Source organism: Mesoplodon bidens (assembly GCF_964165515.1).
Source record: "Mesoplodon bidens genome assembly, chromosome: 15".
Classification (NCBI taxonomy): domain Eukaryota; kingdom Metazoa; phylum Chordata; class Mammalia; order Artiodactyla; family Ziphiidae; genus Mesoplodon; species Mesoplodon bidens.
The window spans coordinates 35442929-35468955 of NC_138171.1; the positions used below are offsets into that span (position 1 = coordinate 35442929).

The window sequence follows — 26027 nt, forward strand, 5'->3', positions numbered from 1 at the left end:
GTCACATTTGAGCACAAACTTTTAGGAGGTGAGGGAGTGAGGCATGAAATTATCATCGAGGGGAAGAACATTCTAAACAGAGGGGCCAGCCATGCAAAGACCCTGAGGTAGCAGTGGGTTGGGGAGTGGGTGTTGAAGTGCAGCAAGGAGCCACGTGGCTGGGATGGAGAGAATGAGCTCAGAAGGGTCCTAGGAGGGGCAGACCATTGTCAGGACTGATTGTGGCTTATATTCTATGTGGATGGGGAGCCTTTGCAGGACTTGGAGCAGAGGAGTGACCTTATCTGACTTAACGTTTAAAAGGATCACCTGGGGCTTCCCTGGTGGCGCAGTGGTTGAGAGTCCGCCTGCCGATGCAGGGGACATGGGTTCGTGCTCCGGTCCGGGAAGATCCCACATGCCGCAGAGTGGCTGGGCCCGTGAGCCATGGCCCCGGAGCCTGCGCATCCGGAGCCTGTGCTCCGCAATGGGAGAGGCCACAACAGTGAGAGGCCCGCGTACCGCAAAAAAAAAAAAAAAAAGGATCACCTGGGTATTTTTGTACGAGAATCCACTGAAGGGACGGGGCAAGGACAGAGGCCATTCTTCTCCATCCTTCCCTCCCCCCAAATCCTTGCTCTCCTTCCTCTGATCTTTCCTGCTGCCTGAGGTTTGCTTTCTAGAAAGACCTGGTGAAAACCCCACCCCACGTTCATTCTAAGCCCCTGGAGAGCAGGGCAGGGCCAGCCCATCTCTGCATCCCCCTTACTATTTAGCACCAAATCCCGTGCCCAGCAGTTTCAGTAAATGTTGCTGGGTTTGTTTGTTTTTTCCATTTTCTCTCTCTTCCTTTTTCCACCTTGCTCCCTTCCTTACGTTTTTCCATCTTTCCTCTTTTTCTCCCGCATCTCCTTTTCCATTTCTCAGACGTCCCAGTATCGACACTTGTTGCGTTCTTTCACCATTTTACTCTTTCCCTCCTTCTCTGTTGGCTCCTTTCTTTTCTCTAGCAGTTCTGCCCACTCCCTCCTCTTCAGCCGTCTTCTCTCCCTTCAGAAGCCCACCTTTCCGGGCTTCACTCTCCAGGCAGAACCCCGTGGGGCGTCCGGCACGTGCGTGCGCGCGGTCGGAGGCCTCTGTAATTCCCCCCTCCTTCCCACGGCTACCAGTTGCGTCACGGAGCGAGGTCCAGGCTGATTGGCTGCGTGAGCTGGCGGCAGGGGGCAGGAGATCCCTGCGGGTCAGCATCAGATCGGGACTGTCACTACTTTGCGTGAATCAGCTGTGTCCAGTGGGTTAAGAAAAGGAAGAGGATGTGACTGTGAGGGGACCTCAAAAGTCTGAATCCAAAGGACAGGATTCTGGCTGCTTCTGAGAGGATGCCGCGTTTCCTGGGCGGCGACCGCGTCCTCACCCAGACCTGCCAAGCACTTCTGGAAGGAACCAAGGCCTCAGCCAGTCGTGTGATGGGTTTAGGCCCATCTCAGCGCCGGCTGATCCTAGGCAACTGTTAGGGCTCCCCAGGGCCAGGCTCCCTGCCCTCGCAGCCCTATCCCTGTGCCACCCCCCACTTTACTGGCCTTTTCCTTCCCAGGTGGCTTCTACATGCTCCTGGACCCCAAGAATGCAAAACCAAGGCAGAGATCTGCCCTCCTGAGCCCTCTGATCCAGTCCTTCGGCTGCCTGAGCCTGTCCTTTCACTACACCCTACATGGCCAGTCTCCTGGCGCAGCCCTCATGGTCTATGCTTCTGTCTTGGGTGAGAGTGACAACGTCATGGCATTTACACTGTCCTGAGGCTCTTCTCCCAGGGTTGGGTTGACGAGGAAACGTGGGGGCATCTCTCGGGGTCTAGGGAAATCTGGGATACTTGCAAGATGATTCTGCGGAGTGGAATTTGGGAGCGGAAGGCACAGGGTTCTGGAAAAATAGATAAAAACGCCAGGAGAGTGAGAGAGAGAAGGACGTGCTTGCACGTGGGGGAGGGAATCCACTCCAAGTGGTCCCCCTGCTACTCATCCTTCTGAGTATAAGTTTGAAGTCATTTTCCAGCCCCCGTCATCTCACCGCTCTCTTGGGCTCCTTCCATTGTAGGCAGCATCCGGAAACACACACTCTTTTCAGGACAACCCGGACCCAACTGGCAGCCTGTTTCTGTCAATTACACAGGCCAGGGACAGATTCAGGTACAGAGGAGCAAGAGGTCAGGTCTCCTTGGACCTGGGAGGCGCACCTGTTATTGACAAGGATTGAAGTTCTGGGCCCTGGAAGCCAGGTGCCTGGGTCCCTGAAGAGAGTAAAATCAAATGGAGGGGGCTGAACATTTGGGCTGTTTCCTCACGCCCGGCCCCTTCTCCCTCTCTCTTCAGTTCACCGTGGTGGGTGTGTTTGGAAAGATCCCAGAGCCAGTGGTGGCGGTGGATGCAATCAGCATTTCTCCCTGCGGGGGTGAGAGCAGCTCTGAGAATGGGGGTTGGGGATGGGGGAGGAATAGAGAGCATGGCCCAGATTTCTCACATCTCCCATTTTGATCCCCCAGAGAGCTTTCCTCAGTGTGACTTTGAAGATGAGGCCCATCCCTTCTGTGACTGGGTCCAGGCATTACAGGATGGCGGACACTGGACCCAGGGAAGTGAAAACACGCTCATCCAGGGTACAGGCCCCTTGGGAGCCTCCCTTAATGGAGGTGAGGAGATGAGGACCCCTCAAGCCAACGAGCTACTGAATCTGCTCCGAGCTAGGGGGTGGACTGGTGTGATTGACGCAAGATGTAGGTGGTGAGGATCAGCCAGCGGGTGTTTACTGGGAAGTCGCCATGGGGCCAGAGCTGTGGAGGCGACAGAGGTAGAGTGCGTTGAGGATTCTCGTGGTTCTGGGGTCACTTGAAACCCCCAGAAGATCCAGGTATAGTGCTTCATTGAGCCCAAGGCCTCAAAATCCACTGGGTCATTTTCAGTCAAGACATTTACTGGTGCAGCCAACAAAGGAATCTGGGTTGCTGGCTTGGTTTTCCCTTTCTTTCTGATCCTGCCTTCTTCAGTTAGAAGTCTAAAATGAGCAGAGAAAAAAACAAAACAAACAAACAAAAAACCCACTGCAATGTGGGGAGTTGGGGTGTTTGCATCAAATCCCCATTTGGAAAGCAAGATGTCGCTCAAGAAAGCACCAGACTTGTCCTCTGGAGGTTTCTCACCTTGCCTGTTCCCTTCTTTTGCCCAGAGGGTCACTTTGTCTACCTTGAGGCTGACAAGTTCTCCCAGGCAGGCCAGTCTTTCAGACCGGTGAGCCGGACCTTCTGTGCCCCGGGTGCGATCTGTGTGGAGTTTACCTACCACACGTATGGCCTCGGAAACGGCACGAAGCTCAGGCTTCTGCTGGGGAGCCCTGCGGACAGTTCCCCAACTTCTCTCTGGGAACGAGTTGGGTCTCAAAGCGCTGACTGGCTGAACGACTCCATCACCGTCCCTTCGGGACATCAGCAGCCCATGCAGGTGAGAGACAGAGAGAGTCGCTCTTTAAGTGTCACTGTGAGGCCAGGTGAGGGGGACATAACACCTGGGATCAGGGAGCACAACCAGGGCTGAGAGGATGGGACACTGGAAAAACAGCAGAGCAGAGGGCACTCTGTGTTCCCTGTGAGGCTCTCTGGCTCCTGGAAGGGGTCCGGGCCCCCTTTGCACTGTTGAGGCCAGAACAAGGCGACATCTTAGCAGAGGACAGACCCTCTGCCTGGAGAGTCACTGAGTTGACGGGGATTCACTTTCATCTCTCTCTTGCTCCTTTCTCCCTCGTACCTTCAGCTGATGTTTGAGGCCGAGAGGGGCACCAGCACCGCCTTCATTGTTACTCTGGGTTTCATCTTGATCAGTCACGGGACCTGTCAAGGTAAGACAAAACCCCAGGTTCCGGAAAGGGGGCCGTGCTCCAGGATGACCATCTCTCAGGCTTCTCTGCGTGAGCTGCTTAAAATGCAAGTCCTCTTTTGTGCTCAAGTCCTCACGCAGCTTTGTCGTCTATATTCTGCCCACCTGTACCTTCCCAGCCCCATCAGAATGCTTGCTTGAGTGAATGTGACTTTGATGCCGTGGATTTCTGTGGTCAGACCCCTTACCTAGTGAATGGTGATCCTGAAGGGAAGGCCGATATCCTATTTGTTATTTGTTTCCTGTACCCGGCGCAAGATCAGACATATGTTAGGAACGGTGTTTGTCAGTGTTACCTGAGTGGAGGCTGGGGCGGGGAGGAGAAGGAGAGGTGTGAATGAGTTACTGCTTTGAGCGCACCCATTCCAATTAGATGTGAGTCAAGGGGGTGGTGGTACGATTCTGACTAAACTCCAGGGATTTATTTTCTTTGCAGGACCTGCATCAGTAGCGCCTCCTTCCAAACCTCCCATTACCTGCACTGGCCCTCCTGAAACCCCTGTCTGCACAGAGAAATCTGTGGCCCCTGAGGAAACACCCACCGTCCCCACTGAAATATCCACCATCCCCACAGAGAAACCTGTGACCCCCACAGAAAAACCGACTGTCCCTAGTGAAATATCCACGGTCCCCACAGAAAAACCCATGGTCCCCACTGAAAGGACCACCATCCCCACGGAAAAACCCACGGTCCCCACTGAAAGGCCCACAGTTCCCACGACACCCCAGCCCAGCCAAACTCTTGTACACACCTGGCCAACAGCTTTCATGATGCCAAGTACCTCCATGACCACTGTGACCCCAGCCACCACTGCAACCCTGAGACCTACTCCAGGTTTGTGGTGGAGCATCGGACAAAGAGCTGAAAGTCAGAGACAGTGATGAGGAGAGAGGGCTGGGGAAACGGATGCTTCCAGTAGGAAACTGCAGTCTCAGAGGAGAGAGGAACCAGACACGATGACTTTAGAGAGAATGATGAGAGTGACCCTGAGTGAGAGGGCCGGGGTGGGGGGGCATGGGGGAGTGGGAGTTGTTGGGAACCAAGCGCTAGACTTACTATTGCTTTTTTTTTTATTGAGATATAATTCACTGCCGTAAAAATTCATCCTTTCAAAGTGTACGATTTGGTGGTTTTAACATATTCACAAGACTGTGCAGCCATCCTCACTTTTCCATTTCAGGATATATATATATATTTTTTTTGCGGTACGCAGGCATCTCACTGCTGTGGCCTCTCCCGTTGTGGAGCACAGGCTCTGGACGCGCAGGCTCAGCAGCCATGGCTCACGGGCCCAGCCACTCCGCGGCCTGTGGGATCCTCCCGGACCGGGGCACGAACCCGTGTCCCCCGCATCGGCAGGTGGACTCTCAACCACTGCGCCACCAGGGAAGCCCCATTTCAAGACATTTGCATCACCCCATAAAGAAAGCCTGTACCCATTAGCGGTCACTCCCATTCCCCCCACCCCCCAGCCCCTGGCAACCACGAATCTGCTTTCTGTCTGTTCGGTACATTTCATACTGTGGAGCCATATAATCGGTGGTCGCTTGTGACTGGCTTCTTTTTTCTCGGCATATGTTGTTGTCAAGGTTCATCCAGATTGTAGTTTGTGTCAGGACTTCCTTCCTTTGAATGGCTGAATAACATGGGCCTCCTTCTTCAAGAAGAACGGGAGTGGGAGGTAGAGGGGAGACAGGAGGAAAGCCGGGGGCTTGACGGAGGCCGTTTTCCCCTCAGTGAGCTGCCCGCCGAACGCCCACTACGAGCGCTGCGCCTGCCCAGCATCCTGCCAGAGCCCCACGCCCAACTGTGGGCTCCTTTGCAAGCCCGGCTGTGTCTGTGATCCTGGCTTTCTGTTCAGCGACTCCTGCTGCATCAATGCCTCTTCCTGCAATTGCTTCTACAATGACAATTACTATAAGGTGAGACCCCAGGATGCCCAGATCCTCTGAGGGAGACTGCGAGCTGAAAACCTGGGGTCCAGCGCCACCTGCTCCCCAGGTGACATGAATTTGGATCCATGGGACATTCCCAAGGGGTCAGCTCTCCGGCAGCTGTGACACGGTGGTGGAGTCATTCATTCGGTGTGTGGTTTTTTTGCCTTAATTTTATTAATTTTTTTCTTGGCCACGCCACACGGCATGTGGGATCTTAGTTCCCTGACCAGGGATTGAACCTGTGCCCCTTGCAGTGGAAGTGCAAGAGTCTTGACCACTGGTCCACCAGGGAAGTCCCTAGGCTCTGTTCACACAATAAATACTTGTTAAGCACCTGCTTTGGCCCAGCCTGACACTAGGCTGTGTGGAAGATCCTGTCAGCCCGTGGCCCTGTCCTCGGTGCTCCTGGCAGCTTTGATATTTCTGTATTTCTCCATCCTGCACTGGCAGCCATGATGCATTTGACCATAGACCAGCCAGGTGGTGCAGGGCCCTTATCTCCATCCTGAGGAAAGTCAGGGGTCCCTGAGTATACAGAGAGCCCTGGACACTGAGTGAGTTCAGGCATTTTCAGGGCAGAATGAGGCATTCCAGAACCTTCTTCCAAAGGAACTTGCAAATTTTGATAGGCTATGTCAAAGGAGAGGAGATACTGTTCTTGTCTCTCCTAATTGATGCCCATCCCCATCCCCCCGGGAGATTCTGGTGGAGCACAGGCTCTGTCCAAAAGGGATGGCGTGCAAACCTCACACAGCATTTACTTGTCCTAATAGTCACATTAAAAAAAAAAAAACTACAAGGAGGGAATTCCCTGGCAGCCCAGTGGTTAGGACTTCACACTCTCACTGCTGAGGGCCCGGGTTCAATCCCTGCTTGGGGAACTAAGATCCCGCAAGCCACGAGTGAGGCCAAAAAACAAAGAAAAGAAAAAGTACAAGGAAACAGGTTAAGTTAACTCCAGTCATCTACCTGTTTTAGCATGTAATCAATGGTTATCAATGAGATCATTTATGTACCTTTTTTTTTTCTTACTAAGTCTTCAAAATCCAGTGTGTATTTTACACTTACAGCCTATGTCAATTTGCACCAGCCACATCTCAAGAGCTCAGTGGCATGTGACTGATGGCCATTGTATTGGACAGAGCCGCCCAAGAGTCAGGCCAATCTGAGCTCAAATCACCACTCCGCCACTCGTTTGCAGAGTGACCCTGGGCGAGGTTCTTTCTTGACTTCTTCAAATCTGTTCCCATATCTATAAAATGAGCACAACAAGATTTTCTACCTCATTAGGTTGTTGTGAAGGTGAGATTAGATCCTGACACAGAGCAATTACTTAATACATGCTCATTGTTATTGTTAGCAATTTATGGTAAATATATGTGACCTGTAAATTAAAAGTTCAGTCAGCTATTCATTTAGCATCCAGTTCCTCTTCTCAGCTCCGGCGTTCTCCCCATGGGGCGTCCGAGTTTCTTGCTTGCCTCTTCGGGGGCCCCTTCCTCCTCCAGCCCTCTTGACCCGTCTCCCAGGCGTCCCTGCGTCAGTGTTGGGAGTAGCTTCAGCTGCAGCCCGGGTAGAACTATCTGTCACAAGCATCAGTACCAAGCATCTCTTCCCTCTGCCCCGGGAGACACATATGAACTTATTGTATGATCACTTATGCATTCAATAAATGTTTATTGGGTACCTTCAACCCTCTCGGCATTGGGGTCACCACGAATAGGGCATGTCCTTGCTCTCCTAATGCTGTCAGATTCCGGGGGGCACATAGGATGTTGGTTTGTTCTTTCATTCGGTAAGTATTTATTAAATGAGAACTCTTTGCCAGGCACTGTGCTACGTGTTGGGGCTGAGATAGTGAGTAAAGATAGACATGGTCCCTCGCAGGGGTGCTTATCAAATAATCACAAAGATGAATATAATAGTGCAATTGTGGTAAGTCCTGGGAAGAAAAGGTACCCAGAGGTAGTCAAGGAGGTCTGGAGAGTCTTCCTGAGAAGGTAGCAACCCTTGAGCTGAACTCCGCTAGTTGCAAAGGAATGGGTTAGAGAGAGGGAGAGGGACACGTTCCAGCACAGCATGTGAAAGGGCCTGGGTTGAGCAGGAATATGTGGTAGGCGATGAGGAGAGGAGTCTGAGCAAGGTGAGGTCTGCAGGAGGAGAGGGGACTACAGCACGGGATGACAGAGTCTGCCCAGGAGCTACGGCCTCATGACTCCGGCCCCCTTGCCCTCAGCCAGGGACAGGATGGTTCAGCCCCAACTGCACAGAACGTTGCCGCTGCCAGCCTGGAAGTCGGACGGAGTGCCAGCCCTATAAGTGCGGGACACATACAGTGTGCCAGCTGAAGAATGGCCAGTACGGATGCCACCCCTATGGTGAGACCCTCCCCTCAGGCTGTTCCCACGTGGGTGTGACACCAGGGTCCCCATCCCTCCCTCGACCAGGGGAGCCCGGGCAGGCCACTGGGTGGGTGAGGTGGGCCCTGGGGCCTGGCCTGGTGAACGAGCTTCACATGTCCCCGGTGTCCCCTCGGCAGGCACTGCCACCTGCTTCATTTACGGAGACCCTCATTACTTCACCTTCGACGGGAGGCACTTGAACTTCATGAGCAAGTGCACCTACATCCTGGCCCAACCCTGTGGCAACTCGACAGGTAGGACCCTGGAGATGCCCCCCCACAGCCTGGGCGTGGGGTCTGAGATCAGAAGAGCTGGGCATGGGGTGCACTGGCCGGCAGAAAAGGGCCAGAGCCGCTGGCAGGGGCAAGACGGGAGCAAGGCCGGTGGTAGAGCAAGGGATGACACGTCCATCCCCAAGCAGGACTTTGTGAGGACCAGACTATGGGGGAAATGCGGGTTAGGACTCCTCTCTGTATCCGTCACTCCCTTGGCTGGCTTGGACTAGGGCGTGCCTGGCAGAGGAGGCCCCTGTCCCCTGGGGGGACAGATTCGCGGCACAGCCCCACGCTGTTCTGGACAACGCCCCACTCCTGCCCCTCTTGAACCGTAGAGCCGCCACCTCTGTGGCCCTTTATCCTCGCGGGGCGCAGGGCCGGTTGGGGGTGGCACCCTCAGTGGGTGCTCAGAAATGCTTCTGGAATGAGCCCCTGGGAGCTCTCCACCCCTCTCCCTGCCCAGAGCCATTCTTCAGGCTGACGGTGAAGAATGAGGAGCGAGGACAGGAGGGCGTGTCCTGCCTGAGCAAGGTCTACGTGACTCTGCCCGAAACCACCATCACCCTGCTCAAGGGCAGACACACGCTGGTGAGTCCGTTCTCCACTCAGCCCTGCCGGGCTGCTGGCCTTGGCTGTGGCCTTGTCCCGCCCAGCTCCTCCAGAGCATTCCACGTGGAGCAGAAGAGGTCATTAGCGTGGCGGTGGGGATCTGGGAGTCTGCTGGGGGTCCTCCTTGACCCCCGGATCTGTCTCTCTGTCTCCTCCCTCGGCCCCTCCTTCCAGGTTGGGGGTCAGCGAGTCACCCTCCCAGCCATACCTTCTAAAGGCATCTTCCTGACTCCAAGTGGGCAATTTGTGCAGCTGCAGACGGCATTCGGTCTGCGGGTGAGATGGGATGGTGACCAGCAGCTGTCTGTGAGAGTGCCCAGGTGAGGGGGCGACCCAGCGAGGCAGCTACCACTCCTCCCACTCTGCCCCTCCCTCTCCCGGGACCCTCCCATCCCCGGCCCCTGCCATCCCAGGCGCTAATTCTCAGTCATGGGTAGGAGACACCTAGCTCAATGGGCAGGCCTCCCTTTGGTTGAGGAGGGGGAGGAAATGGTTTCAGGGCAGTGTGATAGTAGCAGGATATATACACAAGGCTTTGGGAATGTTCTAGAAGGAGTTGCTGATGAGTCGTGGGAGCCTTCAGAAGAGTGGTCCCTTGACTGCAGTCTTCAAGGATGAGTAGCTCCCCAGCTGGCCAAAGAAGGGAAAGAAAGACTATAGAAATAGTGAACAGTCATTGCGAGGGAAAAAGTAGAATGTCTTAGGGGCCGCGAGAAGTTTGTTATGGCTGGAGATGAAGTGTGAGCAGAAGAGGACGAGGGGAGACGTCAAGATGGCTCGAGAGTGAGAGCTTGAGGTCCTTGCGCGCCTGGCGCCTGGCGTGGAACCCTTGTTCCGAGCCTGCACCTCTTCATCCTCCACCGGCCTCGTGCCAGTGGCCTCCGCGACTCATCCCCTCTCTGCTGTAGTCCCTCAGATGCTGGAGGCCCCTTCTCTCCACTAACGCCTCCTCCTCCCCTCCCACCGGCCCCCCGCAGCACCTACTCCAGCAAACTCTGCGGTTTCTGTGGCAACTATGATGGCGACAGTAGCAACGACAACCGAAAGCCGGATGGCAGACCAGCGCGAGATGAGACGGAGCTGGGTAGCAGCTGGCAGGCCTCGGAGGATGAGGATCAGGAGTGAGGACCTCCCCGTCTCCGTCTCCGCCCTCCTGCTCCTTTGCCCCTTCGAGGAACTAAGAACCCCGACTGGCATCACCCCTTTTCTCCTCTCTCCTCTGCTGCACACCCCCACGTCTGTCATTCTTCTCCCCGCTCCCGTTCCCAGCAGAGTTCATTGCCACCACGTTCACCCCCAGCCCCACCATCCGTCAGTCGTCCCCAGGCGATTCTGGGCAGCCCCGCCTCTTGCTCGCCCGGCTCCAAGTTTTCCCACCTCTTGGTATTCAGATATTCTCCACTAGGGGATGCCGAGAGCCGGGAGACTGCTGGGGCGGGGTGGGCATGGAGGTGAGCCTCGGTCCTTAGGGCGTTTGGGGTGGGTCTCTTCCAGGTGCCAGGAAAACCAGGCATCTCCCCCATCTTGCGACACTGCCTTGAAGAACACTGTGTCGGGGCCAGAGTTCTGTGGACGGCTCACGGTCGCTCACGGAGCTTTTGAGTATGTGCAGGGGCGGGCGGGGGGGGGGGGCGGTGGCCAGGAAGGGCCATAGGGGGGGACCAGGTCCTCCGTGGCAGGAGGCGGGAAGTTCTCCCCCTCATTCCTTCTGACCTGGCCTCTCTCCTCAGGGCCTGCCTGCCTCACCTCAGGGCCTCTTCCTTCTTTGACAACTGCATGTTTGACATGTGTAATTTCCAGGGGCTGCAGCAGATGCTGTGTGCCCACATGTCGGCCTTGACTGAGACCTGCCAGGATGCTGGCTATGTGGTGAAGCCCTGGAGGGGACCCCAGTTCTGCCGTGAGTTGTACCAAGATGAAGGGCCCCTTCTTTCAGACGCAGACGCGGTAGAGGGCCGGCGGCATCTGAGAGTGGTGGCACAGGCTGGGCAACGCCCTGGTGGAACCCCTTTGCCTCCACACTAGGACAGGGAAATCTGCAGAGTCAGAAACATGCACTGAGAAAATCACATGGTCACCTGCAAACTCAGAAAGCCTTCCCAGGGTTTGCTCCCAGCTGTGGATTTTCCAGGCAGCATTTTCATCCTGGATCCAGCTTGGTTTTGTTACCTCTGATTTGGGCCCTGACTACACTTTGACCTCTTTTTGCTCTATTAAAGTCTTAATTAAAGCTCTTTGGGGAAAAAAAAAAGAAAGAAAGAAAGAGAGAGAGAGAGAGAGAGAGAGAGAGAGAGAAAGAAAGAAAGGAAAGAAAGAAAGAAAGAAAGAAAGAAAGAAAGAAAGAAAGAAAGAAAGAAAGAAAGAAAGAAAGGAAAGAAAGAAAGAAAGAAAGAAGAAGAAAGAAAGCTTTCCCAGCTACCTGAAGGTACGGGTATGCAGAGCAATGCATATGTGTGTAAATGCACACCCATGTCGAGGGATGCACACGTAAAATACACAGAATGTGCATACAGTACAGACTGGTGGGTGGGATGGCGCGTCATGACGGCCCCACAGCTCCTGGTCATGGCCCAGCCCTCTGGGGAGCCTGCTTTGGGGCCTTGATGGGGCCACGTGGGTTCCCTCTGCTCCCCTCCACCCTACACAGCAGTGCTGCTGAGGCTTCTGGATCAGTCTGCTCCCGTGGTCCTGCCTCTTGGCAGTTCCCTGCAGGCCCCCTTCCAGGCCCAGGACGTGGAAGCTGAGCTCCTCGGTGGTTTCTACCAGTCACTGTCTTCTTCTCAAGATAGGGCGAAAGCCTCTAGCCACCGGCCTTCTGAACTCTGGGCTGGGAGCTACCTCTTTCCTCTTTTCCCCATCCCGCCTCACCTGTGCTCCCCCCTCTGCCAGCACTGGCCTGTCCACCCAACAGCCGATACACCCTGTGTGCCAAGCTGTGCCCCAACACCTGCCATTCCGAGTTCTCGGGCATGGCCTGCCAGAACCGCTGCGTGGAGGGCTGCAAGTGCGACCTGGGCTTCATCCTCAGCGGTCTCCAGTGCGTCCCCAGGTCCGAATGTGGCTGCCTTGACCCCACGGCCGGCTACTTCAAGGTGAGCTGCTGGGGCTGGGCCTCTCTCAGCCCTGCAGCCAGAAGGCACTCATTCCAGCTCTAAGGTCTACGGCCAGCTTGTGGGCAGGAGAGAAAAGGCGGAGGGCGGGGTGGCGGGAGTGGTGGGGGTGGCAGGGGGCGGCGGGGGGGCGAGGGGGGAGGGCAGGCTGGGATTAAGGAACTTCGGGCTTAGGTCTAATTTTCCTTTTTCTTTCTTCAGTTCTAGTACTTTTCATCCCTGCAGACCGGGATGGAGTCATAGCGCAGTTATTTCCCACGCTGCCCAGCAGAGCCTGGGACCCCTAGTTCTCTCCCCTCCTATCTTCCCTGCCCGTCACATCCCTGAGTCACTTTCCCGGTTCCTCATCCTCTGAAGGCCCAGGCATGTCTGCATCTCACCTGTACTCTTTCTCTCCTACTGAGGGTCCCTTTCTCTGCTGAAGAATTTCAGCTGCTACCTGGGCCCCATTTTCACCATCTTCTCAGAGGCAGCACTTGGAGCTAGACTCTCATCCGTGAAACTTCTCTCTCTCTTCCTTTGCCTGTCCCTCACCCAAGGCCTGGGGATGACACTGATGTCCATCCCAGCGCACACCCACTTGGCTCTCCCTGCTTGGTGCCGCATTCCAGGCTGGCCCACGGGACTCTCCTCGTCTGCGCTTTGCTCTCTCAGCTTCACCTTGTTTTCAGCACTTCCCCGCGGCTCTGCCTCCCAGGCACTATGCCTGTTAGCCACCTTCACCTCCTTTGGGGCCCTGTTGAAATGCTGCTTCTTCCTTAAAGCCCTCCTGAGAAGCACCTCTAAACTCTCGTGGTGAGTGCGGATTGTCTGTGTCAATGGCACGAAACTCTCCCTGGGTGCCCTGATTATCGTCTTTGGGTGCAGAGTGTGTTGGACCACGTGATCTATCTGTTTACATGTCGACTGCCCTCTCTGGACTGTGAGTTCTGTCAGGGCAGGGACCTCATCCATCCAGCTCATTACTGAATCCCTGACGCCTGGCACAAGGCAGATGATAACTGTCTGTTGAACTAGTGAACAAACAAACAGTGGAGTGACTGAACGAGTGAGCGGATGCCAGAGTTTTGCAACTAAGCCTGGAGCTTTGGGATGACATGAATGCCTTCCTGGTGAGCAGGTCAGTGATCTGAATAGCAGTGCTAATAGATCAGGAGATAATTTATTTTCCTTCCTTCGGTCCGTCCGCCAGGTAGGGGAGCGGTTGTTCAAGCCAGGCTGCAGACAGCTCTGCATCTGTGAGGGCAGCAACAGAACTCACTGTGTGCAGTGGAGGTGCCAGTCCCAGGAGGTGTGTGGTTGGCAGGATGGCATCTATGGCTGCCATGCTCAAGGTGAGTAGTCGAAAGAAGGTGAGCATGGGGGCTGCCCATGTGACCTCGAGCAAAGGCATGGTCCTGTCCTAAAGCAGAGAGCTGGAGCATAACCAGGGGGCTGGAAGGCAATTGCCCAGAGCCAAAGCAGGGTCTTCAAGGACCCAGAGAGTGAGGCTGGGGCAGTCCCTGACCTTGACCTCTCCAAGTCACACCGACCACCCCGATGAGCCATGGATACCTTTCCAATGTGGACTTGCCAAGATGGCAGCTCAGGGTCAGTGCCTCTCTGAACGCCATCTCCTCCTGCCCAGGGTCCGCTACCTGCACTGTCTCAGGGGACCCCCATTACCTGACATTTGACGGAGCCCTGCACCACTTCATGGGCACCTGTACCTACACCCTGACCCAGCCTTGTTGGTTGAGGTCCCCAGAGAGTTACTTCGTCGTGAGTGCCACCAATGAGTTCCACGGCGGAAACTTGGAGGCCTCCTATGTCAAAACCGTCCAAGTGCAGGTCTTCAACCTCAGAATCTCCATGATCAAAGGCCGCAAGGTCATGGTGCATGCCTGCGCTGGCCTCCCCGGCCCCACCCGAAGCCCACGCTGCCCGCGTCTCCTTGCCTGCAGGCCCACCTGTCTGGCAGATGCAGCCCGCATTTCTGAGACACACCCGCCACCCCCCTCCTACTCCCTGGTCTTGGCCCCGTTGTTGTCCTTGTCCCAGGCACCTTTCCCTACAGTGTCCTCCCTGCCTCTGTAGCTGGACGGTCGCCGGGTGGCCCTGCCCATGTGGCCTGCACAAGGCCGGATGAACGTGAGGTCCAGTGGCTCCTTTATCCTCCTCTACACGGACTTTGGGCTTCAAGTTCGCTATGACGGGAACCACCTGGTGGAAGTGACCGTGCCCTCCTCCTATGCTGGCCGGCTCTGCGGGATGTGCGGTGAGTTCCTAGGGCACCTGCAGGTGAAGCCGGGGTAATGGGCTGGAGCCTATCCCGGTCCTACTCATCCACACATCTGATTAGGCGTCCTTGGTGCTTGTCGACCTCTTACTTGGTTGAAGGTGTCATGCGCTAGGGTAGGCATGAAGGGAAGCCGAAGATGAAGGAAGAGAAAGGGCTCATCTTGGTTGGTTGCGTGAAGAGGGAGGGATGCTTCTTGGTCCTGGGGCTGAGCTCAAGGCCTCTGCTGACTGCTCCGTCCTGCAGGGAACTTCAACAACAACAGCCTAGACGACAATCTGCAGCCTGATAAAAGGCCTGCAGTCAGCTCCGTGCACCTGGGGGCCTCCTGGAAGCTAAATGAGTTATCTGAACCTGGGTGAGCCGGAACGGGGGAGGCGGGGAGCTGGACCAGGGGAGGAGGCTCGGCGGGCAGCCTGGAGGTGTTCCCTGTGCGTCCCCAATCTTTCCTGGAGTTGATGACTGATCTGTCTCTTAGGAAGTCCACCCTGAGATCTAACCTTTTGCTTTCCTGCTGCATCTGCTGACCTTACTACTTGAGGCCATCACTGTTCTCCTCTCCCATCCTTATTCCCCTCGCTGTTTCCCTCTCCACTTTTGCTTTGGCTTTTGGAAAGCTTCCTCCAATCCTAAACTCCTGTCCTTTCCCCTCCTCCTCTGTCAGCTGCTTTGCTGCGGGTGGCAAGCCCCCCAGGTGCCTGGAGAAGAAAGTGATGGAGGCCTGGAATAAGAACTGTGATATCTTAATGAACCCTCAGGGTAAGCCACACAGGGGGCCCCTTTTTGCTCTCTGGGGGCAGGAGACAGAGGAGGGGCACTGAGCAGGGAGGGAGGAAGGGTGAGACAGGAAGTAGTGGCCCTCAAGAGGCAGGCAGAGGGAATGCAGAGGCAGTGGTCACCTGGGAACGCTGATGGATCTGTGGGGTTTTTTGCATCTCAGGCAGTAGGTTCTCAATAATTACAGGTTTTGATGGAAATGGATGTTGAATTTGCCCCAGAGCAGCCGCGTGGTTCTGCTCCCTCCCCAAGCTTAGTCTCACCTACGTTTCATCCAGGACCCTTCTCCCATTGCCACGGGGTGGTGGCCCCGCACTCCAGCTTCACCAGTTGCGTGTACGGCCAGTGTGGGACCAAGGGCGACGCCTTGACCCTGTGCCGCTCCCTGCAGGTGTATGCGTCCCTGTGCGCCCGCGCGGGCCAGGCCCTCGCCTGGCAGAACACCACCTTCTGCCGTGAGTGACCTGACAGCCAGGAGGAGTCCCTGGAGCCCTGCCCTCTCTTCCTCTCCCTAAATTCTGCTCCTTCACTCTTCCCTTCGGAGCCCGGCCCCTAGGACCCACGTGGGACCCTCCTCTGTTCCTGTCTCCCCAGTCTCTCTGAGCCCAGCTCCCATCCTCTACTTGTCTCCCTCTTCTGGGAGCCTCCATCCGATTCTCACTTCACCAAAAAATTCTGATCTCCCAGGAATTCCCTGGTGGTCCAGTGGTTAGGACTCTGCCCTTCCACTGCAAGGAGCACTGGTTTGATCCCTGGTTCAAATCCCACATGTCATGGGGCGTGGCCCAAAAAAAAAGTTCTGATCTCATTTGGTTACTGCCTCCTTCCCTTCTTCCCTGGGCCAGCTCTGTGACCTTTCTTCTTTCCCAAAAATGCTTTTTTTAAAAAAAATTGTAGTAAAACATACAGAACATAAAAATTACCATTGTGACAATTTTTAAGTGTCCAGTGGCATTAAGCGCATTCACCTTGTTGTGCAACCATCACCACCATCGCCCCCAGAACTTTTTCATCTTCCCAAACTGAAACTCTGTCCGCATGAAACACTGTAAGTCCCCATCCCCTCCCCCAGCCCCTGGCAACCACCATCTACTCTCTGTGTTTGTGAATTCGACGACTCTAGGGACCTCATCTAAGTGGAATCACACGGTATTCGTCTTTTCGTGACTCACTTATTTCACTTAGCATTATATCCCCAGGGTTCACCATGTTGTAGCAAGTGCCAGAATTTCCTTCTTTTTAAGACTGAATCATATTCCGTTGTATGATTGGACCCCACTTTGTTTATCCATTCGTTTGATGGACATTCCCAGGAACTCTTTTTTTTTAAAAAGATTTTTTTGATATGGACCATTTTTAAAGTCTTTATTGAATTTGTTACAGTATTGTTTCTGTTTTATGTTTTTGATTTTTTGGACTCGAGGTATGTGGGATCTTAGCTCCCCAACCAGGGATGAAACCCATACCTCCTGCAGTGGAAGGCGAAGTCTTAACCACTGGACCGCCAGGGAATTCCCTCCCAGGAACTCTTGATGCCCCAAGATCAGAGAGCTGGAAATCACTCTTCCTTCCTAAACACCGATTTCTTCTTAGCTCTGAACTGCCCACTGGGCAGCAGCTACAGCACCTGTGCCAACCCCTGCCCCGCCACCTGCCTCAGCCTGAGCACTCCATCATACTGCCCGTGCTCGCTGCCCTGTGCCAAGGGCTGTGAGTGCCAGAAAGGCCACATCCTGAGTGGGACCTCCTGTGTGCCCCTCAGCCAGTGTGGCTGCACCAGCCAGAGGGGCTCCTACCACCCAGTGAGAGGCCAGACCTCAGGGGGTGCCCTGCCCTTCCCAGCTCCCCAAGTTTGGGGGCCAGAGGGCTCAGAGCCTGCAAAGGGGTAGGGTGGGCCAGTGCTGGGGGCTGGGGGGCAAATCCAGAAGCCAAGAGCCTGAGGAAGGCTAGCGATGGAGATGGGCAGCCAAGGGCAGCGAGCCTCATGGGGGCCCTGGGGTGCGGGTGGCTCCGACCACCTCTGGCTTCCAAGTTTCTATCGGCTCCAATGATGCCTGCGCCCCACAGGTTGGGGAGAGCTGGTACACGGACAACACCTGCTCCAGGCTCTGCACCTGCTCCGCTCACAACAACATCTCCTGCCTCCAGACCGCCTGCAAGCCTGGCCAGATGTGAGGGTCCCAGGATGGGCTGATATGGTGCCGGGCAGCAGGTAGGTCTCCACTGAGCGTGGAGGAGGACCTTCAGCCACCAAGACAAACTCTCCCCAACTCCTCCTCTGTCAAGAAGGGCTCCTCGGGGTTCACTCATGGTTCCCTGTGGCAGCCGTGGACTTAGACGGGATAGTATAAGTCTCTCCCTGGCCGAATGACACCTGCCCCACCTCCTCGTGTCTTGACTCTTTTGTCTCCTTCCCTTCTGAGGCTCCCTCTCCTCCCATCCTTTCCTTGAGGCAGGGGAGAAGGCCTGTTCTTGCTAGAGGCTGGACCACTCCTCAGCCACCTGTCTGTCCTCCAGGGATGGGAGAGTGCCGCATCTGCGACATGTCCCACTACGTAAGCTTCGATGGCAGTTACCATGCGGTCAGGGGCACCTGCACTTACGTCTTGGTGAAAATATGCCACTCCACCATGGACCTGCCTTTCTTCAAGATCAGTGGCAAGAATGGGAAGCGGAAAGACCAACCCCACACTTTCTACCTCCGCCAGGTCCACGTGGGCATCTTTAATACCCTGGTCACCCTGAGGAGGACCAAGTGCTGGTGAGCGAGGCAGGCGGGAAGGACATGGGCTCTGGGGACGGGGCTCTGGTCCTTCTTCCTGCTCACGGGTCCTGCCCTCCTCTGTAGATCAATGGCACACGGGTCACCCTCCCGGCGACCACCCAGATCCGGGGAGTCAAAGTCATTTCCAGGGACGGCTACACCGTGCTCACCATCAACACTGGGGTGCAAGTCAAGTTTGATGGCAGTGGCTTCCTAGAGGTCGAAATCCCCAAACCCTATTATGAAAAGGTGAGGAAAACACCTGGGTCTCTTCGTAGGGGAGTCAGCTTGCAGGGACGGGGGTGCCTTTCTCTTTAAGGGGATGCGAACAAAAAATGCCCTCTGCCATCCCTGGCACTGAGGATCCCTCGATCCCCTCTGCCCACGCAGACCTGCGGCATGTGTGGAAACTTCAACGGTGAGGAAGAAGATGAACTATTGATGTCTAATGACGAACTAGCTCTGGATGACGTCATGTATGTGGATAGTTGGCAAGACAAGGAGATCGACCCAAAGTAATTGTCCCTGAAGAATCTCTGCCTTTGCATAGGAACACGAGTTGGGATTCTAGACTGTATGGCCCACCTGGGATGGGAAGACCAGAGTGGTCCTTTGTGCATGTAATTTGACAGGTGATGGCGTCTGGGTCCCAGGAACCTATATGGGGAAACGAGAAAGTCTTCCTGTCTTGGCTTCAAAACGTGGGAGGAGACCGAGGCCACGTGGAAGGCTGGCCAGAGCCCAGGCCAACTTCCTGGTGAAGACAGGAGGGGTCTTCAGGGTGTGGTTTGGGAGCGCCAAGTCATTATCGTAGATGAGGCAGTGGCTGTCCCTGTGATGATGCCCTTTCCCTTCCCAGTTGCCAAGAAGATGACAAGAAGACTGAAGCAGAACCTCAGGAGAAGCCAAATACAAACTGCCGGGCAGCTGACCTGGCAAGAGCCCAGGAGCAATGCCAGGCAGCTTTTCAGGCTCCAGCCTGGGCGAAGTGTGCCACCCGCGTGATTCTCAGTCCCTTCTTTCTCAGATGTACCCACAGCCTCTGTGAGTTTGGAGGTCTCAACCATGCCCTCTGCCAGTCTCTACAAGCCTTCAGGGCCGCCTGCCAGGCCCAGGGGATCAAGCCTCCGATATGGAGAAACAGCAGCTTCTGCCGTGAGTGTGTCCTCAGGCCGCCCCCAAACTGCTCCCAAGCCCTCTTTCCGTCTGTGTATTGCTGAAAGCTCCCCCATTCTCCGTTTCAGTTGTTCCCAACCTGTTTCTGACCTCATTTTCTCTGATGTGGACCATTTACAGCAAGCTCTTAGCTAGTGCCCCATACCACCAGGACCGCATGGGCTGCTTGTCAGCAGCTCCTTTCCAAAAGAAATGTGATCATGTTAGGCCCCTTCACGGCTGTTGCCTGCAAGTCCAAGCTCTTCTCTGAGATGTTTGAGAGATCCTGAAAGCTGTGCCCCTCCCCCACCCCCCTTTCCTGTGCGCCAGCATCACCTGCATCAAACCATCCCATTCCCCACACAGGCCTCGCTTTCCCACACCCCTCCCTGCCTTTATACATACCACGCCCTGCACCCGAAAGGTTTTCTTCTCCCCTCCTGGCAGACTCTGAGGCATCCTCCTCTAGCTCTTTCCTTTAAAAAAATTTTTTTAAATTATTATTCACATACCATATTCTTCTACCCTTTAAAAGTATACAATTTACTGATTTTCAGGATCTTCACAAAGTTGTACAACCAGCACCACTATCTAATTCCAGAACCTTTTATTTTTATTTATTTATTTAGGCTGTGCCGGGTCTTAGTTGCAGCATGTGTATGGGTTCTAGTTCCCTGACCAGGGATCGAACCCCGGGCCCCCTGCATTGGGAGTGCAGAGTCTTACCCACTGGACCACCAGGGAAGTCCCCAAAAACATTTTAAATTTTAAAACAGTGATTACGGTGTTTTTCCTATGTGATGCATTCCTATGGTTCAAAAACTTTGAAAGTATTAAAAGATTCCCAGTGAAAAGTCTCCCTCTCGCCCTGACCCCAGGGGCCCAGGTCCCAGCCTGCTCTTTTCAGCATCTGAGTATTTTTCCAAAAGTCTTTTATTTCTGCACATACAGACAAATACAAATTTATTTTCTGTATTTTCTTACAAACAGGAGACAGGACACCGTAGTTTGCACTTTATTTTTTTTCACTTGACAAACTAGCTTGGTGGTCCTTCCCTGTCAGATATGTAAAGAGTATCCTCATTCTCTTTTGCAGCTGCGTCGTAATTCATTTATCATAATTTATGTAACTAGTCTTCTAGCGATGGACTTTCTAGTTGTTTCCAGTCTTTTGCTATTGCAAACAGTGCTGCAGGGATAACCTCATGCAGATACAATTCTCTACGTGTGTGTCTCTTATCTGTAGGATAAATTTGTAGACCTGGAATTGTTGGATCAAGGATTGTGTGGATTTGTGCTTTTGAGAGATGTTGCCAAATGGCCTTCCATAGGGGTTGAGGAATTTACATTCCCACCAGCAACATACGAAAGTGCCCATTTCCCCACAGACTGGCCAACACACAGCATTATCGTGCTTTTGGATTTTTGCCTATCTGATATGTGAAAGATAAAAAGAGTCTTAATTTGTATTTTTCCTATTATGAATGAAGTTGTGCATTCTTTCATATGTTCAGGAGCAATATGGATTTCCCTTTCTGTGATTTCTTCATACCCATTCACCATTTTTTCCACTGGTTTGTTGGTCTTTGTTGAAATGTTTTATAGATGTCCTTGGTCTACTACAGAGAGTAGCCCTTCATTAGTGCCATGAGTTACAAAATTTTTTTCCAGGTCTCTTTTTTCATCTTTCACTCTTTTTTACCATGCAGGAAAAAAAAAAAAAATATATATATATATATATATATATATACATATGTATTTGTGAGGTCAAATATAATAGTCTTTGTTTTGTGGCTTCTGTAGTTTGAGCCTTAGTTACAAACGGCTTCCCCACTCTGAAGTTAAAAAAGAATTTGCCTATGTTTCGCTCTAGTGTTTGTATGGTTTCTTTTTTTTTTTTTATATTTAAATGTTTGATCCATGGGGATTTATCCTGGTGTGTAGGATGAGAACAGAATCAACTTTGTGTTTATTTTTTCCCAGTATTATTAAATGACCAGTCTCTCTTTTTCCACTGACTCAGATGCCATGATTTATATTAAATTCCCACACGTATTTGGATCCCTCTCTGGGCCTTTTTCTCCGCTTCCACTGCTCCATTTATCTTCATTTACTAGCAGCGCAATGCTGTGGTCATTGAGAGTTTAGATAGTGTTTAGATTTCTGGTAAGGACATACACTACCTACTGTTGTTTTTTTTCCAGTTTTTTGTTTTGTTTTGTTTTAGAATTTTCCCAGCTTTTCTGCTTTGTTTATATCCTCATTTCCACGTTAATATCATCTTGTCCTATTAAAAAACAAAACAAAATCCTGTTGGTGTATTTTTGGGGGATCGTATTAAATGTATAATTAGGGAGGGACTTCCTGGCAGTCCAGTGGTTAGGATTCTGTGCTTCCATGGGGGGCACAAGTTCGATCCCTGGTCGAGGAACTAAGATCCCATGTGGCGCATGGCGTGGCCAAAAAACTAAATAATAATAATAATTAAATTAACTTAGGGAGGACTGACATCTTCCCATTTGTGAACATTTCCATTTGTTTGCAACTACTTCTACTTAAAGGACTTTATTTAGCTCCTCCAGCACAGTGGATACTTCCCTGCCCTGTGCTCCTGTCACACCTCGTACACACACATGCCAGTCACATGCTTACTGACCAGATGCACCAGGGTCGCGCTGCTGCAGCTGCTGGCTGACCTCGGATTCCCACGCTGAGCGGGGAGAACCATTCTTGCTCTTTTCTGTCCTCGGAGCCAGCACACAGCCCACGCTCAGTCAGTGTTCCCCCCGCCACCCCTCCAGCTCTGGACTGCTCCGCCCACAGTGTCTACACCACCTGCATTCCCTCCTGCCCTCCTTCCTGCTGGGACCCGGAAGGCCAGTGCAAAGGCTCCAGAGTGCCCTCCACCTGCGAGGAGGGCTGTATCTGTGAGCCCGGCTACGTGCTCAGTGGACAGCAGTGTGTGCCCAAGAGCCAGTGCAGCTGCAGGGACGCCCAGGGCAACTCCCTCCCTGTGAGTGGGGGCAGGAAGTAGGGGTGGGGGCAACACACCTTCAGGATGCCATGTTCTCCTTTCCTGTGCCTCTCTCGGCCTGGGCCACCCACGCCTCTACCGCTGGCCCTGGGTGTGAAGGCTGGTGATGGGGCAGGGTGGCCTCCTGCCAGGCCTGGGCTAGAGGGTACGTGGTTTGGGTTTGGGGACTGAGAAATGCAAACCACAGGGATGCAGCCAATAGGGTGGCTTTGATTTGAATCCTGATGGTACCACTCACAAGTCAGGGGACCTCTGTGACCTCAGTTTCCTCATCTGTAAGATGGGTTCAGTACCTCCTGAGCAGCTTGTGTGAGACACACCGAGCACAATGCCTCTAGGGGGCGGTACAGGTCCATAAGGGTGCAGATGGCACCGGGACTGCCTCTGGCCGGAGCCAAGTGAGCCATCAGACTGTAGGCTTAGGCTGAAGTCCTGAAGGAAAGAGAGCTGGCCCTTCCCTTCTCACTCCCCGTTCTTCCTGCGGCGTCTGTAGGTGGGTAAGTCCTGGTTCTCCAGAGGCTGCTCCAAGAGGTGTGCCTGCAGAGCGGGCACCGTTCAGTGCTGGCCCTTCACCTGCCCCTTGGGCTCCCAGTGCCAGCCCAACGAGGACGGCAAAGACTACTGCGCACCCGAGAGTAAGGGGGCCCTCGGGGAGGTGGAGCCAGAGGGGCCTGGGCTGGGGGCTCTGGAGAGGGAGGGACCCGGCGCGGGCAGGGGTGGAACTAGGCTCTCAGGCTCTTACCAGCTCCCTGGTCACCTGCATGATCCTATCTGGGATCTGCTATCTTAAGGGCAAAAAGAGGGAACCAGACAAGGAGATCCTCTCAAGCTGGGAGAGGGAGAAAGTGGAAGATCAAGTCCACGGGGATCCCAGGGCTAAGAGGGAAGGTGACAGGAGGCCCCAGGCAGGTGAGGGGCTCTGGGGCAGTTACATCGCTCAGGGTGCCTTCTGGGCGTTGGCCCTTCTTTTCAGAGTCGGAGCAATGCACAATTTATGGGGACCCCAGTTACCACACATTTGATGGCCTCAGCTACCGCTTCCCGGGCCGCATGTCCTACTTTCTGATCAAGACTTTGGACGTGCTCCCTGATGGGGTGGAGCCCTTGGTCGTGGAGGGCCGCAACAAGGTGTATCCGTCCTTCAAACCCATCTTCCTGCACGAAATCATCGTGATGGTCTACGGCTACACAGTCCAGCTCGACGGAACTGGGACTTGTAGTAAGAGCCAGGCCAGGCCGGGAGGGTCTGGGGAGGCAGGTCGGGCCATGGGAGGCCACCTGGAGCAGGTGAAGCCAGGACTCTGTGTTCCCTGGGAAGGTCCCAGCAGAGGCTACCTGGTTTTGGAAATCAGAATCAGTGCCACACTCACCTCCTTGGGGGTTGGGGGGTGGGCAGAGGAGGGCAGTGGGATTACACACAAGGTGGAAGAGAGGCAGGGGGAGAGAGAGAAGGGAAGCTCACGCAGTGTGAGGGTGGAGCTGTGCTGAAGAAGTACAAGGGCAGTTGTACTGCCACCTGCCACCTGCCAGTTTCTTTGCAAGGAAGGGGCTGAGGCTCCAACAGGAGCAGACCTCAGGGAGGCCTTTGCCACTCGGGGTAGCAAAGCTTCCTGCGGTATCTTGTTCCCCGGAATGACGGCACCGAGAGGTTCCAAGATGTGCAGAGAGACAGAGGCCAAAGCAGCAGAGGGTCACCTTGATTCAGGCCTCCGTGCCGCTCCTGTCTGCCTTCTCCAGGTCAACGGTCAGAAGATGGCCGTCCCCTACGAGCCCAACGACAAGCTGCGGGTCACCATGCGGGGCCATCGCCTGTATCTGATCACAGACTTTGAGCTGGTCATCAGCTTCAGTGGAAAGAACAATGCAGGTACCTGAGTGTGGGGACTGGAGGGCCAAAGGGACATTCCAAAGATGGGGGTAGGGAAAACCGCATCTTGGGCCGAGCGTGGTGAAAGGACCTCTGCCTGGGAGTGGGGCCCCCGAGCTCCAGGGGAGGACCCAGGAGGGGTGGGAAGTGACGAGATGGGGAGTTTCAATTCTGGGCCCCCTTCCTACTGCAGTGATCTCCCTGCCCATCACGTACCAGGGGCTTGTGCGCGGCCTGTGCGGCAACTACGACCAGAACAAGAGGAATGATTTTATGCTGCCCAGCGGTGCCCTCACCCAGAACCTCCTTGTCTTTGGCAACAGTTGGGAGGTGAAGAAGACCAAGGGAGGCCTCCCCCGCTTCTCAAGGTGAAAGGGCTGGGGCTCTGAGCAGGGAGGCCCAGGCCCGGGGGTGGAGGGGCGATGAGTGACACCGTAGTATCTGTTTACACCCTGCTCACCCCCATATCCTCAGCAGAGGAGTGAACCCCGAGGTCAAGGGCTCAGACTGGCCTGATTCTCCTAATCCCATCGTTTCTTTCCCCTCTCACTGACTGTGGGGCACCTGCCCTGTGGATCCCGGTCTGTGCCTGAGCCCTCCCCTCCCATCTCCTCCCCGGTTCTTCCTAAGTTCACAGCCATGGTGGGCCTCACCTGGCCCTTCACTATCTCTGCCCCAGGGAGGTACAAGAAGAGGAAGTGAAAGAAGAAGAGGCGTCAGGCTTTAATGTGTCAGAATGCAGCCCAGAGCAGCTGGAGCTCATCGAGCACACACGGGCGTGTAGGGTGCTGGTGGACCCCCAGGGCCCCTTCGCTGCCTGCCACCACCCTGTGGCCCCAGAACCCTTCCTGGAGTGAGTTGGGGACCCAGGACACGTGGGAATGGCCTTTCTCCAGGTCCTGGGGCCTGTTCTCTGATAGGCTCTCTGTTGGGCACAGTTCTCTCTGTGGCCTTGGTACCTTGTCTCACACACACACACACACACACACACACACACGCACACGCACACGCACACACACACACACACAGCCTGGTGGGGCTTCCAGGGCCTCTTCTGTGGGGCCAGGTCTCCTTACCTCCCCCTCTCTGACAGCACCCAACTGTCCCTGCCATCCCCCCAGGCACTGTGTGTCTGATCTGTGTGCCGCCCGGGACCCCAAAGAGCAGGACGAGCGACGTTGCCAGGTCCTCAGTGGGTACGCCATCATCTGCCAGGAGGCGGGCGCTGCCCCAGTCAGCTGGCGGGACCACACCCACTGCGGTGAAGCCCTGACTTCCCCAGCAGCGGACTCCTGACCTCCTCCCCCGCCCTGGCCATTTCCACCCTCTGCTCTGCTCTGAGCCCCCACCGGTACCCGCACCTTGGCTTCCTGCCTTGGTTCCCCCAGCCCTGAACTTTCCCCTTGTCAACGCCCTCCCGAGCTAACTCCTTCTGTGCCCTCACCCGAAGCCTCAGCCCCGTCACCCCGTCATCCCGTCACCCCGGTGCCCATCCTTGCTCCACCTCATGCGCTGGTGTCACAGACAAAAAGACACGTAAATCTGGTCCACTCTTCTGGCTCCCCTGCCTCTACCAAGCTCTGTGCTCTGCTGGGTGACCTCGTTCTCCATACGTGGGGGGCCAGCCCCAGCGCAGCCACCTTCTGACTATGACTCTGTGCCCTCTGTCCCCTCAGCCTTGCCGTGTCCAGCCAATACCGTCTATCAGAGCTGTATGACACCCTGCCCAGCCTCCTGTGACACCCTGGCGGCTCCCAGGGACTGCAAGGGCCCCTGTGTGGAGGGCTGTGCCAGCCTCCCAGGCTACATCTACAGTGGTGCCCAGAGCCTCCCCCTGGCCCACTGCGGCTGCACCAACAATGGCATCTACTACCAGGTCCGGGCTGGAAGTGGGAGGCCTCGGGAAAGCAGAGATG

At 54.7% G+C, this 26027-nt stretch overlaps 1 protein-coding gene across 1 annotated transcript in view; it reads left to right on the top strand.

Moving 5' to 3' along the window:
* ZAN (zonadhesin) overlaps positions 1–26027 on the top strand; it is a gene marked incomplete at both ends in the record, with an annotated part of 42924 nt that overhangs the window by 14798 nt on the left and 2099 nt on the right. Inside the window, 39 exon segments of the mRNA XM_081255149.1 lie at positions 1574–1738; positions 2074–2165; positions 2349–2427; positions 2519–2665; positions 3199–3470; positions 3780–3864; positions 4339–4737; positions 5641–5825; positions 8077–8218; positions 8380–8496; positions 8981–9105; positions 9301–9446; positions 10104–10247; positions 10621–10728; positions 10857–11026; positions 12016–12218; positions 13429–13570; positions 13864–14111; positions 14313–14493; positions 14761–14872; positions 15179–15273; positions 15570–15746; positions 16885–17093; positions 17359–17463; positions 17467–17503; positions 17809–18036; positions 18039–18052; positions 18140–18304; positions 18446–18570; positions 18915–19210; positions 22012–22223; positions 22738–22879; positions 23218–23443; positions 23445–23463; positions 23982–24111; positions 24305–24479; positions 24791–24964; positions 25233–25372; positions 25788–25987. Of these exon segments, the coding sequence (XP_081111275.1) occupies positions 1574–1738; positions 2074–2165; positions 2349–2427; positions 2519–2665; positions 3199–3470; positions 3780–3864; positions 4339–4737; positions 5641–5825; positions 8077–8218; positions 8380–8496; positions 8981–9105; positions 9301–9446; positions 10104–10247; positions 10621–10728; positions 10857–11026; positions 12016–12218; positions 13429–13570; positions 13864–14111; positions 14313–14493; positions 14761–14872; positions 15179–15273; positions 15570–15746; positions 16885–17093; positions 17359–17463; positions 17467–17503; positions 17809–18036; positions 18039–18052; positions 18140–18304; positions 18446–18570; positions 18915–19210; positions 22012–22223; positions 22738–22879; positions 23218–23443; positions 23445–23463; positions 23982–24111; positions 24305–24479; positions 24791–24964; positions 25233–25372; positions 25788–25987 (6131 nt within the window).